Genomic DNA, 16,422 nt, shown 5'->3' with positions numbered 1-16,422 from the left:
GTTTGTCTAAATAACAGTCACAAGTGCTTATTATTTCCTTCTCATTTCTTATAAAAGTTCAGTGGGCATTTGAACTTTCCACAAGTTTCCAGATAGAAATCATGGTGTCCCTGATCTTACTCTACAAACAGATGGTGTTTTTATGATCTTGTTAAATGAAACAGTAGCACTCTTTCTAACTAACTGCACATTTTCTGCTCTTTCCCAACCCCCAAATATAAATTCCCAAGTTTCAAAACCTCTTTGAGCTGGGACACTCCTTTGTTATTTTGCCAACAGTCTTCTTATGTTAATACATTTTAACACCTATGTAATATCAATTTATGTAAGAAATTTTATTTTTCTCCAAGCATAGAAGCAGTAGTTTGTCGAATTTCTTTATACTGAAGCTGTTGTGTGTTTTTGCTTAATGTTTCACAGGGAATCAACCTATAGGCCTGATGGCAAACACCTCTTGAACAACATTTTCTTTTAATGATGTCATATTTTGTCTCCTTTCTATGTAGCAAGAATCTTTTGCTTCGTTTCTTTTTTTTTTTATGAAAATTAACAGGTACTTTTATTTTCCTCCACTCAGTTAAAATATAGAGCAATGGTTTATGCATCTTCAATTTTTCTTGCAAGAATTTCAGATATTTAGACCATCATTACAAGTTTCTTTCACCTTGGAAAGAAATAATCTCAATCTCTAAATTAACTATGTTGGCCCTTCCTACAGGCTGGAGTCTATTATACAATTTGCTGTAACTTTATACTAAGAGCTCATTTCTTTTTAATATCTGTTTTTTAGAGAGGAACTGTGTAGAACCCTTAAATGTGTTTAATGCTTTTCTAAATATTAATTTTTCCACATAAACTTCATTGGATTAGAGACAAAGGACTCTTCTTTGAAAGCTACCTGAATTTTCTTCTTCTGCATGGAGATCATTTCTCCTTCACTTCTTTCTCTCTGCTTCCATATCTCACTCCTTTATGAATCTCTGTCTTCCCTCCAGGAGAGGGCTTGTTGGAGGAAAGGGGTTGCAGGTTCAATCTTGACCCTGGCCCCCCTCCACCCAAACTTTCCCTATTACACTTCTCACCAGGTCTGTTTCACTCCAACATACATTCCTCAGTGCATTCATAAATTCTTCCAACCAGGCCTTTCCAGATCTATGCTAAGTTAGCTCTTCCAACTAAATGTGAAAGCAGCCCTCCTGCATTTACAACCCTGAGTTATAATTACCTGATGAATGTTTGCCTTCCCTGGTAGTTCTGAGGGTGAGGATAGCACTGGTCAAATGTTTCTACTGAATACTCAGTGTACAGCTTAGCGCCCAGGCGCCCAGGAACAATACTTGTTGAGTGAATGAGTGGGCTCTTGATGCCCAATCTTTGATATAGTCAGTTTATCTCAATTTATTTCTTCAATCTTCATTTTTCCCCTTGTTAGTTTACCACGTAGGAATGCAAACCTCAGAAAGAGAAAACTGGTCTCTGAATTGATGCTTTTGATGGATCAAGATGACGCTGATGAAGTATTAAACTAGTTAGTACCTAGCAGGAGGATATCATTGCTCTTTGTCTTTGAGGGTTAACTTGTCACAAAGTGGTCAGTTCAGTTCAGTTCAGTTCAGTCCCTCAGTCGTGTCTGACTCTGCGACCCCATGAATCGCGCAGCACGCCAGGCCTCCCTGTCCATCACCAGCTCCCGGAGTTCACTCAGATTCACGTCCATCGAGTCAGTGATGCCATCCAGCCGTCTCATCCTCTGTCGTCCCCTCCTCCTCCTGCCCCCAATTCCCCCCAGCATCAGAGTCTTTTCCAATGAGTCAGTTTCCATCAAATTATGTCCATACTGCTATTCAGAACTGGTGGGAGTACATATTAATAGTACTGATAGTGGAGGGGAGTCTACTGGTGTTGTGAGGCACCGAGAAGAAGAACCAGGGAGAGGGCTCGAAATGACACAGCAGATGAAAAAAGACGCTCCTAACTTGGGATATATGGAGAAACTAGGGAAAGAAGCTTTAGGAAGAGTAGGGGGTCACTATGTTGCTTTTGCTCTATTGAGAATCCTTTTTCTTAGTGATTTTCCTAAGGTAATCTCCTTAGAAAATAACACCTGGTAATTGCTAAAGTATTGCAGCTAAGGATAATGCATGCATGCATCCTAAGTCACTTCAGTCGTGTCTGACTCTTTACGACACCAAGGACTGTAGCCCGCCAGGCTACTCCTCTGTCTATGGGATTCTCCAGGCATGAATACTGGAGTGGGTTGCCATGCCCTTCTCTAGGGGATCTTCCCGCGTCTCTTCATAGTTTTTATTCAGACCTTGGCGTTTCAAAATGAACCGCCCAATGCCTTTGGTCCTGGGGGCATTTCTGCAGAGACCGCGTTAGTCCTGAGAACTGGGCTCTCTGCTCCTTTCGTCGGGTTGTCTTTTCCCCCTAGCGTTCCCTCATCCAAAACCATTCCTGGACTGGCAGCTGTGTCGCGGCTGCGCGGAACATCACCGTCCACCGCGGACCTGCAACCCACACGACCACCTGCAGCTCTTTCCTCCAGGGTTGGTTACAAACGGGAGGGCGGCTCAGATCCCCTGGTTTCCTTTCCCGCTACTCTCAACTGTGGGGAAATAAGGTATCAGGGATCAGGCTGGGTGGTGGTTGAACTCCAGGCAGAAATTCTATGGCAATATTGGTGAGGAGAACGCCAGGTAAGTGTCCTAGGAGGGGAACGTGACGGAACCAAAAAGGGAAGACTGTCACTCTTAGTGAAAATGAGGGAAAGCTACCACACGGAAGAGGTAGCGTGGCCGAGCGGTCTAAGGCGCTGGATTAAGGCTCCAGTCTCTTCGGGGGCGTGGGTTCGAATCCCACCGCTGCCAAGGCTGTTTTCTTTGTGAGACTGCCTTATGTTAGACGACTTTTCTTCATGCCCGAAGTGGGCAGTTCTAATATCCTACAAAGTCAGTGCTTATCTTCCCCCGTTTTACCCAAGGGTCATAGGTAACTACCCCAGAACAATGCTCAACGGAAAACATGCGCTCAAATAATCTATTAGTCTATACATTGTTGTTTAGCCTATCTATTTGAGTTGCCAGTATATTTTCGGCATCATTCTAGGCCCCGAGGATACAACAATAACACAAACAAAAAGTGCTTTGATGCATACAATCCTTATTACAAACAAATGACTGGATGTTAGATTCCTGGGAATGCCCTGCAATTCAATATAGATCCTTCCAGTGCCTTCGAGGGAATAATTTATACTCAAAATAGTCACTATCCTTTCTCCAGCTTCTCTCAGCTCGCTTACTTCGTGTCGTCTAATTTGGAAATACTTATAGGATGGGAATGGAGAAAAGTATCAAAATCGTCTTTTTTCAGCTCCTTGTTTGAAAAATCTTTTCTTGACCTGAGGGCATACAAACATTTTCCGAAATTTACAACTATATAGCAGAGTCGTCTATCCTAATTTCCCTGGAAGAGGAAATGACAACCCACTCTACAATTTTTGTTTGGCAAATCCCATGGACAGAGGAGCCTGGTGGGCTACAGTCCCTGGGGTCTAAAAAGAGTCAGACACAACTGAGTGACTGAGCATTCACCCCACTTTGCTGCTGCTGCTGCTAAGCCCCTTCAGTCGTGTCCGACTCTGTGCAACCCCATAGACCGCAGCCCATCAGGCTCCCCCATCCCTGGGATTCTCCACTCAAGAAGACTGGAGTGGGTTGCCATTTCCTTCTCCAATGCATGAAAGTGAAAAGTGAAATTGAAGCCGCTCAGTCGAGTCCGACTCTTAGCAACCCCATGGACTGCAGCCTTACCAGGCTCCTCCGTCCATGGGATTTTCCAGGCAAGAGTACTGGAGTGGGGTGCCATCGCCTTCTCTGTCACCCCACTTTAGGATTCTTTGAAAATGTGCTGACTTTTCCACAGGTAAAATATCCGAAACTTCTTCAGTGTTTTTTCATGATGTTCATTTTCAGTGTTAAAGAAATATCAAAAGATTCCTGGAGTTTGAGCTAGTAATTTGGGGATTTTTACTGCAGGACTGAGTCAGTTGGGAATTTTAAGGACAATTGTACAGCTGAAGTGAACAAAATATTGTAAATCAACTATATACTTCAATGAAAACAAATAAAGCCATGTGTCACGATCATAGGACTATTTTAGGGAGATAACGGTCACGTTGAAAATTGACTCATGAGGATGAAGTCTACTCTATTTGGGGTCAACACAAAGGTTGCTCAACTTTCACAATGGGATGTCAGGCTTGCCACCTCCTTCAGTTAACCGGTATTTGAAAGATATGACTCTGCAGTCAATAACACAAAACAGCAACACTCTAGGATTGTCCAGAATTTCAACTGGAATGGAAACTTTGCCAGATTCTGTTAGAAGATGGATTAAAGAAGCGACATGAAAGGATGCACTTGAGGGTTCTCATGATGGGCTAAGGACTTTTGAGTCCAAAATCTAAATGCACATCATAATTTGGAGGTAAAATAAACATCCTGAACATGTATATACATTTTATAAAAGCATATATGCTGTTGTAATTAATGAAACCTCAGATTTCTGGAGAACATGACAACATTTTGCCATCAAGCATTAAAGTACAACTACTTGTAGTATGTGTATGCATGAGGGACAGGGTGTTGGTGAAAAGTTTTCATCATCAAATAAGGGGTCTTCATACTAAAAAAAGACTGGAAAAGCACTATGAATCCTCCAGACACATCCTGAACTCTGTTCTTAAGTCACATTGTATCATCCCAAAGCCACATATACAGAATTTCATCTTCCATAGAAACAATTTTAGAGTTAGAGCCTAAATGTTTTCATCTCAGTTTTCTTCAACAAACTATATAAGAAGTGCCTGTATAAGGAGCATGCTCTAATATACTGTAGACACTAAACCTAAAGACCAATGTTTAATCTGTCTATTGTGTAATAAGCCATGTAATTCCCTTTGCAATTTGCTACTAGAAAATTGTATATCTTGGACTCTTTGTCCAATTAGATAAGGTGTAACCATTTCCCAAAATGTTTTCTGTGAAACAAGAGGGCATGAAGGTGTTCCTCCAGACAGGATTCTTTTCGTCCTTCCCTTTGGGAAAGTAATGCTTCTTACAGTTCCTTTGTTTAAGATTTAGAAACGACATCAGTATATTATAAACCCTGAGAAGTCTTTAAGGGAAGAAAAATCCCCACCTAGCCAGCATTTCTTAAACGTGTTAGTTTTAAAAAAACATTAGCTTGTAAAACACCTTTAACAAATACTAGGTAACCCACTGCTCATCTCTTTCTTGACCAGTCAGGGAACTTAGAACAAAATTTAATTCTGAATTATGGTCATTATGTTAACTGACACACACTTGCATCCTCTTCTAGGATTTTCAATTTCTATCTTAGTAGCCTTATTGAATGTGGTGGTTTAGTTGCTCAGTCATGTCTGACACTTGCAATCCCACAGACTGTAGCCCACCAGGCTCCTCTGTCCATGGGATTTTCCAGGCAAGAATACTGGAGTGGGTTGCCATTTCCTTAGCCTTATTGCATGTGTGTATTTAATTCTGTCTGCAGTAATAACCTGTAACATTTGAAAGAGAAAGGATAGATGTTAAGAGACACTGAAAGACTTGAAAAGATACATTTATTAATCCTTGTGAAAGACTATTTCATATGTCATGCAGATAGATAAAACAAGTATTTAAGAAATCAACACCCTGAAGACCTTTTAGTACATTTATACCAAAGTGGGACAGGCTTCATGCTCCTTCCATACGTAAACTTCCACTTGAGCTGTGTACACTTGATTTCTCTGTGTGTACTCAGTCACATCCAACTCTTTGCAACCCCATGGACTGTAGTCTACCAGGCTCCTCTGTCAATGGAATTTTCCAAGCAAGAATACTGGAGTGGGTTGCCATGTTGTGCTCCAGGGGATCTCCCTGACCCAGGAACTGAACCTGCCTCTCTTGCATCTCCTGCATTGGCAGGTGGATTCTTTACCACTGTGACACCTAGGAAGCTCACACTTGACTTCTACTTATTTGTAATTAAAAAAATCTGCCATTGCCTTGTCTTCCTTCTCTGCTGAATCTCAGAAATTCTGAATCTATATAGAAGAGTACCATTTAAGTTTTAATTTAAAATTTGCTGGAACTTCCCTAGTGATCCAGTCATTAAGACTCCTTACTTCCACTTAGGGGAACGGGGTTGGTTTTTGGTCAGGGAACTGAGAACTGTGGCCAAAAAATATAAAAAAACTTACTAAAAGTGATCAATGTTTATTAATCAAAAAAATGTTCTGTGCTAGACTGAGGTATAGCCTCACATTCAAGAAATGTGGTATAGGATTACAGAAATTGCTCAGAGAAGTCTGAGCATTCAGCAGGCATTTGTTTAGAATTTACCAGTTACAGGATCTGTGACAGGTTTCTTAATTTTTTTATACCTCAATTTCCTCATCCCACAGGGACATTGTATGATTAAATGATTTAAAACTGTAAAGGATAGTGCCTGGCATGTGTAGGGCACTAGTATGTAGTATTACAGTACTATTATTGATAGACAAAACCTTGGAAGTGAATGTGCTCACCGAAGAAACACTAAATGGGAAGGTCAAGGACAAAGGCTTGGGAGATCTCACAATTAGAGGGGTCAGAGAACCAGAAAGAACCAACACAGGAGACAAGAGGGATCAGTATAAGAAGTAGAAGGGGAAATGAGAAAAGTGTAAACACCAGAATCACTACTCTCAGGTGTTGGTGGTCAAAATATTGATGAATGAAAAGGTCTGAGAACCAGTTACTGGAGAGGGAGATTTCCCACTCTCCCCAAGTTTGTGGATTTCCCACACTCTGTGTTTCCTTTTCTTATGTCTAGTAAGATTTGAGCTCACTCTGAAAGCTTTTCCACACTCCTCACATACATAAGGTTTCTCTCCAGTATGAACTCGCTTGTGTCCAATCAGGGCTGAGCTCTGACGGAAAGACGTGCCACACTCATGGCAGGTAAATGGCTTCTCACCCGTGTGGATTCTTTCATGCTGTCTCAGGACTGAGCTCTGATGAAAGACCTTTCCACACACCTCACACCTGTAAGGTTTCTCTCCGGTGTGGATTCTTTGATGATTGGTCAAGTTTGATTTCCCACTGAAAGCTCGGCCACACTCTGAACATTTATAAGGTTTCTCTCCAGTGTGGATTCTTTGATGGATGGTAAGGCAGTGTTGATCTTGGAAAGTTTTCCCACAGTCCCCACATCGATGGGGCTTATCCCCGGTGTGTCCTCGTTCATGAGCCCGGCATTTACAGTTATGATGAAAGGCTTTCCCACACTCCTTACACTTGTAAGGCTTCTCTTTGGTGTGGATTCTTCTATGTTTGGTGAGCTCTGCTTCGTTGCTGAAGGCTTTTCCACACCGAGGGCACCCACAATGTTTCTCCTGAGTGTGGAGTCTTCTGTGTTTGCTTAGGTCTGAGCTCCAGCTGAAGGCCCTCCCACACTCATTGCACTCATAAGGTCGCTCCCCAGTGTGGACTCTTGTGTGTTTGATGAGGTCTGAACTCCCGCTGAAAGCCTTCCCGCACTCCTCACATGCATAGGGTTTCTCCCCAGTGTGGCTCCTGCTGTGGATGATGAGGGAATGCTTAAACTGAAAGGCCTTCCCACAGTCACTACATTCGTAAGGCTTCTCTCCTGTGTGGATGATCTGATGCATCCTGAGACAGTACCTGGTCTTGAAGGCCTTCCCACAGTCACTGCACGGGTGTGGCTTCTCCCCACTGTGGGTTTTTTTATGTCGGCAAAGAGCGGATCTACTACTGAAGGCCTTCCCACACTGGGTACAGTTAAAGGGTTTCTCCCCTGTGTGGATTATCTGGTGCATGAAAAGTTGATTTTTGGTCTTGAATGCTTTCCCACACTCATTACACACATAGGGTTTCTCGCCAGAGTGAATTCGCTCATGGAGAATTAAGTCAGAATGCCAACTGAAGTTTTTGCCACATCGGGTACATTCATGCTGTTTCTTTTCCGTAAGAACTCCATACAGAATACATTCTGAGTTTGGACTGAAGTGTTTTATAAGTCCCTTCTGGTTCTTTCCTTTCCTGAAAGTCACTTTCTCACAGCTTTCTTTCTCTTCTCTCCATTTCTCCCTCATAGGCATTTCCCATTGATTCTCTAATTTGACATCTTGTACACAAACTTCTCCAGCCTCTGGATCCTGGGAAACAACTTTTAGAAGACTTTTAAATTTCACCCAGCATACTTCTCCATTTTCAAAAACCTCCTCTTCTGATCTTGCCTTCTCACTCTCAGGCAATGTCTTGGCAGCTGATACTTAAACAAGAAAATAAAAATGTCAGATGTCCAGAGGAAAGGAGATAAGTGAGTTGGAACAGGGGAAGCAATGGTAAGTTGTTGGAAGAGTAAATGACTTTCTCACGCTTGAAGAATTGCTAACATTATGGCAAAGGTCAAAGGAGGCTGAAACACTGAAAAGTATGAAGATATTCAAAACTGAGTAAACCTGACATAAATTCTTCCAAAGTCTACTCATGTTCTAGAATCTCCTAGTTTCACAAACGATAACTTCATACACCTAAGCCCCTAAACAGGAAACTGGAAATCATTTTCAACTCATTCTAATACTCACTAACATTTTACAAATGTTACTGGTGAAGTGAGCTGCAGAGGTGGTGCTCAAGTGCCAGTGTAGCCCCCTTTGTAAGGATGTGTCTGCTTTGTTCCTGACAGTGGACCTTGGAGAGGTATATTTCTGTGGTGTACCTCTGCCCACTTGGGTAGGACAGGTTAGATCTGGGGAAGACCTAATCCAAACCAGGCCAGATTCTCTCCTCATGAACTCTGGAAACATGATATGAAAGCAGGTAAGGCCCAGCTCTGAAGATGGCTAGATCTTTAGCACTTAAATTTGAGTGGTGTTGGGATATGGGTGTTGTATAGGGGATGGAAAGCTCTGTCACTGGGACTGACAAGCAGAGATTGATCTGCCAAGAAAGAAGAATGGAGCAGACCCACAGAATAGCAGAGAAGACAGCTGGAGAGCAGGGCCTGATGGCATTCCAGCCCTTCTTAAGCCTCCTGTATACTTGCTCTTAAGTTCCATGACACCCTGAATAATAAGTAAATTTGTTTCTTTTGCTGAAGCTAGCTTGAGTTAATTCTTACTATTGGCAACCAGAGTCCAAATCTATCTCTTTTTATCTCCTAACTCTATCCCTTCTTCATTGCTATTTCTAGTGCATTCTCACTAGCTAACTTCAATACCCCTCAAAAGTCCTTTAGTCTGCTTCCTCTCTAATCCATCTTGTACACTGCCTCTAGATTATTCCTTCTAAAAATCAAATCTAATCACATCACTTTTTAGCCTAAAACACTTCAATGGTGCTCCATAGTTAACCAGACAGGAAGTAAAATGTACAGTCAAGAGCCCCAGCTCACTGTCCTAGTTCTGACACCTAACAACTGTGCCAACTTGGGAGGATGATGTAACTTCTCTCTGTGACCCATTGTTTTTATCAGTAAAATGGGATCTAGGTTACCCATGATAACGAAATGAGTCAATGTATGTAAAGCACCTGCAGCACTGAACTAAGTACTTAATCATCTTACCTGTTAGTATAAGAATAAAGTTCAAGGTCTGTAGTTTACCAAAAACTCATTCAGTCATGATGTTGCCCCTGTCCACTGCTCCTGTAGTGTCTCCACTGGCTACTGCAAGCCCTTTGCTCTGGTCATACTGAACTATTCACAGTTCACATTCTTATTCCCCTCTGCCTAGAAGGACTCTCCCCTCCTTCAATGAAGTGACCTCACTTATTCCACATAACTTAGTTCAGTTATCATTCCTCCTGCAGTCTTTTGGTCCCCAGGTCAGGTTTAGGTGTTTTTCCTCTCTGTTTATGTATACCAGGTGCTTATCCTTATCTATATATCTCAGTAACTCCCATCATACTGGACTGTATAATTACTTCTTTACCTATTTGCCTTCCCCAGTAGAAAACAAGCTTCTTGAAGTCAGGTGCCATATCTTATCTGACTGTCTATCTGTAAAATGTTATGTAATATCTGGCACATAACAGTTGCCCAATTATGCTTTTTAGATGGAAGGTAGGACAGAAGAGTAGGTATTTGGATAGGGAAGCTGGAGTTGCCCTGTAAGCAAAGGACAATTTTTTTTGAATGATAAATGTAGAAAATAGTTTAAATGAAGAGCTGGTAATATTTAATGACTCACTACATAAGAGGTTCAGGGAATGGAAAGAAAAGTAAGAAAGAGGTAGAACCAGATATAGAAATAGGGAGAGCTTAAGGAAGAGACAGCCTTGGAGGGAGAGATGAGTTTGACGTTAGATATGTTGCTTCCTAGATGACAATGCAATATTCAAATAAAAATCAGGAGTTAGAAACATGAGACTGCTGCCCAGGAAAGAGGTAAAAGTTAGCACTGTCAGCCATCCTACTTCACAATAAGAGAGAATACAAAAAGACAAGGGTCAAAGGCTCAGGACTCTGAAAGAGGGAAGGTCCTGAAAAAACAAACAAACAAACAAAACCCCCTAAAATCCAGAGGCAGAAAAGCAATGTTCCCTGAGCATTGCAGTAAATGATACACAGAGTGCAGATAAACTGTCAGAGCCTTTTTGCAAGAACTCGCAAAAATTCTATTAGATATGTTGCAAAGAGCCAATTAGATAATGACAGAATAGTTACCCAAATAATATGTTTTCTCTGCCTTTAAGATTTCCTAAGTAGATTTCCTCTGGGCCCTTGAGGATGGATGGCCCACCACTAAGAACATTCTATAACCATTTTGTCACGTGGAACACACAAGGGGACAGAGAGCTTCTCTAGCACTCACCTGGATAGGAGCAGCTCAGGAACTCCCAGTCCTGTTGATCCTGAACATAGGACTTTGCACCTTGCTCCAGACAGGAGATCAAAGGAGGTTTAGAAAATGAAAATCCTGGTTGTACAGAAGGAAGAAGGAATAAGTGTGTATAGCAACAAAGAACTGTCCTAACATTGATCTTGATCCCTCTGTTTGCATATGAAAATAGGAAAGAAATGTTTATTTGAGCAGAGAAAAAGGTTTATTCAGGGGTCTGGTAACCTGTAAATGAAACAGGTTGAAGGACTTTCTCAGAAGTCAATACTCAGAAAGGCAAAGAAAGAGTTTCTGGAAAACTGCCGGTTGGTTATATTTTCCCTGTTCTTTTTAGTAGAATGGGAGTTTGTAGAGGAAGGCTAATCTGCTTTCAGTCACTAGGAAGGAGTTCATGACTAGGCGATGGATACAGAGCATTTAATGGAAAATGAGAGGCTTGAGGAGGCAAGAATCTAGGGAGAACAGAAGCTAAGGATTTCTGTTCTATTCAGAGAGAGTTTCACTTCAGAGAATCAGAAAACAGCAAGTAAGTTAGCCAGGAAATTATCTTGCTCTGTAAACAGGGATAACTCAAAACTAATTTGGGAGGAAGATGCTGATGATAAAGAACAAGGGCTCTGATTTTCAATATGAGACCCCATACACATCAACAAAGCAATGAAAAGAAAAAAGAAGGGAGAAAGTACTAAGCCAAGTACAGGGAAGGTTCTTACCGAGTGACACCATGTTCCCATAATTTTCCAACATCACATCTTTATAGAGGTGCCTTTGAGCGTGGGTCAGACACTGCCACTCCTCATGACTGAAGTTCACAGCTACATCCTCAAATGTCACTGACTCCTGAAATAACATGTGCCTGCTGTTGTGGGAGGAAGTTTCATAGTTCCCTCAGGAAACAGAGGCAGAAGAAAAGAATTTGTAGGGAGAAGGTTTACAGAAGTGAAAGGCTGTTACTGTTTGGTGTGTATCTGGGGACGAGGTGAAAAGGAATGTAGGCTTTCAGCAGCAAAAAATAACAAAAGAACAAACAATCCATAAATGGTCTGTCATCCGAAAAAGCATCCCTTATGAGAGGGAGCACCTGGGAGTGAGGACAAGGCCACATTTAAGAGACAGTGATATATGTTCAGGAAGGAAGGAAGGGGCCTTAGCTCACCTGAGGCTGGCTCATCACTGTATGTTTTGCTCCTGGCAGGTTTCCTTGGCTTCCATCTCTGGCTAAGGCAGGCCACTGAGGAAATGGTAGAGCTGAGAGAAGGGATATAAGTCCAGAGTCAATTCAGCCCAGTGTTAATGAAGCCTACTTTCATCCTCTCCTCCCCCAGCCTAGAAGCTTATGAAGCTCTGATCTAGGGGGTAAGTTGACTGCGTTACAGTATCTTCTTTCTCTGATATTCCTCTAGTCTCAGTTTCCAGTGTGAGGTATCATGACCTGGCTAGCAGCCAAGCCAACTGTAAGTGCACTCTTCTTTTCTCTCACCTACTAAATCCTTTACTCTGTCTCCCTTAATTCTAGAAGACCTAAAAGGCCCAAATCACTGACTACCAGCTTAATATGATAGCTTGGCTTCCTGTATTTGAATGTTGCAGTAATTTTGTCCAGAAAGACTTGGGGTGGAGGTGGAGGGGAAAAAAGGAGAGGTATGGATCAGAAATATCCACGGAGGGACTTCCCTGGTGGTCCAGACACAAATTTGATCCTTGGTCAGGGATCTAAGATCCCACTTGCCACAGAGTAACTAACCCTGGGCACTGCAACTATCAGGTGAAAGACCCTGCATCCGCAATTAAGACCCAAAGCAGCCAAATAAATATTTTTTAAAAGGAAATATAAGTAAATATATATAAAAAGGGATAGGTTCAAAGCTTCCTTCTTTATGTAACTTACTAGTTGGTCTACTTCCACTTAGTTCACTAGAAAAATTTTTTCTCTCGTTCTTATTAGAGAAAATCACTTTCCCCCTTTGATTCTGAGTCTTTTTCCTGTTAATTCCCTAGTATTAAGCAATTCAGCTCCCCGCCCCCAACTGCCCTCCCAGTATAGTATAACACACACCACTTTTTAAAATGCAAAAGAAACTTTTTCAGAGTGTACAAATGACCAGGTATGATCCATATGGTTTGGGAAAAAAGTATAGTTTCACATTACGGGTTAATGGGGCCCTGTTTTATTCCTTGCAGGCCAACCTGGCCTTTCTGTAGCTTCAGTGTTTATGGTGGTTTATCTTTCTTGATAGTTATCAACACACTCCCTAGTCTAAGACCATTCCTTTCTGGTCTGAAGTCACCTATTGGTAAGACTCTAGGGTTATCCCTTGGCCTCAGGACCCCAAAACTCTCACTTCAATTTCACCAAAACCTCAATTTAGGAAAAAACTGGCTTCTTTCTTCAGAAATATATCAAGAAGATTCTTCTTTGGTCTATGTCACCCTTAGCTTTTGATCAAAACAGGTCTGTGTTCAATCACTGTGGATTCCACACAGTTTCCCCACTATCTCCTCTGAAAGTCTGTTACTTTATAACTCTTTGTCTCAAAAAGTTGGTTGGTTGGGAAACCAACCACCTGGCAGGCACAGAGCTCACAGCAGATACACGCTTTGTTCCGAAATGTTCCATAACAGTTCTTTTCCTTATAATATCAATAAACTTTAACCTCCCAATTTTTTTTCAATCACCATTTTATAATGAAGATTTTCAAATATACAGAAAACTTGAAAGAACTGTATAGGAAACATCCATATACTCACCACTGACATTCTACTATTAACATTTTGCAATATTTGCTTTATCATATATCTGTCCATCTAACTATCTATGAATTCATTTTATTTTTTGTTGCATTTCAAAGTAAGTTGAAGACATCAGCATACATCACCCCTAACATTATGACACATATCATTAACTAAAGTTGAATATTTGTTTACATTCTTATTTTTAAAGTAAAATTTATATACAGTAAGATGTATAAATCTTAAATTTTTGACAAAGCATACCCTTATTTAACTCAAACTCTCCTCCATATACATCCCAGTTGGATTTTTACCATATCTTCTTCATAAATTGCAAAAGTTTTGTTACTTTGTAGTGCCTTTTTTCCTAAGTGTTCCTTACATTAAAAACTATTTTAAAGTGTGGTAAAAAAAGAAAGGAAATTTACCATTTTAACTATTTCTAAGTATTTCAATAGTGTTAAAATATTCACAATGAGGGGTGGAGGATGAATATGTGGAACAGAATTTTTAGGGCATCAAAATAGTCTGCATGCTACTTTAATAGCAGATATACAGTATTATTCATTTGTAGAAACCCATATAACTGTATAGCACAAAGCATGAATCCTAATATAAACTGTTGCTGCTGCTGCTAAGTCACTTCAGTCATGTCCGATTCTGTGCGACCCCACAGATGGCAGCCTCTGTCCCTGGGATTCTCCAGGCAAGAATACTGGAGTGGGTTGCCAAAGGGAGTTTAGAGTTTAGTTAATAATTATGTGTCAATATTGGCTCAATGCTTATAACAAATGTACCACACTAAAATCATAAGAATGCGCAAATTACAGCACAATTGCACTCATCTCACATGCTAGTAAAGTAATGCTCAAAATTCTCCAAGCCAGGCTTCAGCAATATGTGAACCGTGAACTCCCTGATGTTCAAGCTAGTTTTAGAAAAGGCAGAGGAACCAGAGATCAAATTGCCAACATCCGCTGGATCATGGAAAAAGCAAGAGAGTTCCAGAAAAACATCTATTTCTGCTTTATTGACTATGCCAAAGCCTTTGACTGTGTGGATCACAATAAATTGTGGAAAATCCTGAAAGACATGGGAATACCAGACCACCTGACCTGCCTCTTCAGAAACCTATATGCAGGTCAGGAAGCAACAGTTAGAACTGGACATGGGACAACAGACTGGTTCCAAATAGGAAAAGGAGGACATCAAGGCTGTATATTGTCACCCTGCTTATTTAACTTCTATGCAGAGTACATCATGAGAAACACTGGACTGGAAGAAGCACAAGCTGGAATCAAGGTTGCTGGGAGAGGTATCAATAACCTCAGATATGCAAATGACACCACCCTTATGGCAGAAAGTGAAGAAGAACTAAAGAGCCTCTTGATGAAAGTGAAAGGGGAGAGTGAAAAAGTTGGCTTAAAGCTCAAAATTCAGAAAACTAAGATCATGGCATCTGTTCCCATCACTTCATGGCAAATAGATGGGGAAACAGTGGAAACAGTGGCTAACTTTATTTTTTGGGCTCCAAAATCGCTGCAGATGGTGACTGCAGCCATGAAATTAAAAGACATTTGCTCCTTGGAAGGAAAGTTATGACCAACCTAGACAGCATATTAAAAAGCAGAGACATTACTTTGCCAACTAAAGTCCATCTAGTCAAGGCTATGGCTTTTCCAGTTGTCATGTATGGAAGTGAAAATTGGACTATAAAGAAAGCTGAGTGCAGAAGAATTGATGCTTTTGAACTGTGGTGTTGAAGAAGACTCTTGAGAGTCCCTTGGGCTGCAAGGAGATCCAACCAGTCCATCCTAAAGGAGATCAGTCCTGGGTGTTCATTGGAGGGACTGATGTTGAAGCTGAAACTCCAATACTTTGGCCACCTGATGCGGAGAGCTAACTCATTTGAAAAGACCCTGATGCTGGGAAAGATTGAGGGCAGGAGGAGAAGGCGACAACAGAGGACGAGATGGCTGGATGGCATCACTGACACAATGGACATGGGTTTGGGTGGACTCCGGGATTTGGTGATGGACAGGGAGGCCTGGTGTGCTGCAGTTCATGGGGTCACAAATAGTTGGACACGACTGAACTGAACTGAAAATCATAACAGATCTCCAGAACTTTTTCATCTTGCAAAACTGAAACTCTACACCCATTAAACAACAAAACAACAACTCTATTTTTCCTTCTCCTCAGCCCCTGGTAAACACTGTAGTGATTTTTTTCCCCAGGAGTTGGTGATGGACAGGGAAGTCTGGCATGCTGCAATCCATGGGGTTGCAAATAGTCGGACAGACTGAGAGACTGAACTGAACTGTGCATTGCGGCTTGTGACATCTTAGTTCTCCCATCAGTGGTTGAACTTAGGCAATAGCAGCAGTCCTAACGACTGGAGTGTGAGGGAATTCTCTTCACTGTAGTGATTCTTAAACTTTATTTCTTAGTTTCTGAATTTGAAAGGTCAGTTAAAAATGAACTTGGGGGAATTCACACATGGGTGAGAGTCTTTTCCTTTTCTAAGGACACTCATCTCATCATTGGGGTCCCACCTTCATGACTTCATCTAAAACTGATTACTTCCCAAAGCCTCACCCCTAAATATCATAACACTGGGGTGGGGGTTAGGGCATCAACATATGAATTTTGAGGGGATAGAAACATTCAGCCCATGACAAAACTATTTGTTAAAGCAATGTACAGATATTATCCAGGATGAGATTAACTTATTTACATATTATGCTAAGTAATTGTAAACTTTATGGCCCTAAAAATCA

The 16,422-nt window shown here is 41.3% G+C and overlaps 1 protein-coding gene and 1 non-coding gene across 2 annotated transcripts in view; one reads left to right on the top strand and one right to left on the bottom strand.

Moving 5' to 3' along the window:
• LOC138069278 (zinc finger protein 184-like) overlaps positions 1-7,753 on the bottom strand; it is a 1,142,341-nt gene extending 1,134,588 nt beyond the window's left edge. The window contains exon 1 of the mRNA XM_068960531.1: positions 6,926-7,753. Coding sequence (XP_068816632.1) covers positions 6,926-7,717 — 792 coding nt within the window. The 5' untranslated portion in view covers positions 7,718-7,753. The remainder of the gene's footprint in view (positions 1-6,925) is intronic.
• Positions 2,789-2,870, top strand: TRNAL-AAG (transfer RNA leucine (anticodon AAG)). The gene has a single exon. It is a non-coding gene; the product is annotated as a tRNA-Leu (tRNA).
• Positions 7,754-16,422: the final 8,669 nt, after the last annotated feature.

The sequence above is a fragment of the Capricornis sumatraensis genome, chromosome 22, assembly GCF_032405125.1.
Source record: "Capricornis sumatraensis isolate serow.1 chromosome 22, serow.2, whole genome shotgun sequence".
NCBI lineage: Eukaryota > Metazoa > Chordata > Mammalia > Artiodactyla > Bovidae > Capricornis > Capricornis sumatraensis.
This window is presented reverse-complemented; position numbering and strand designations above follow the sequence as displayed.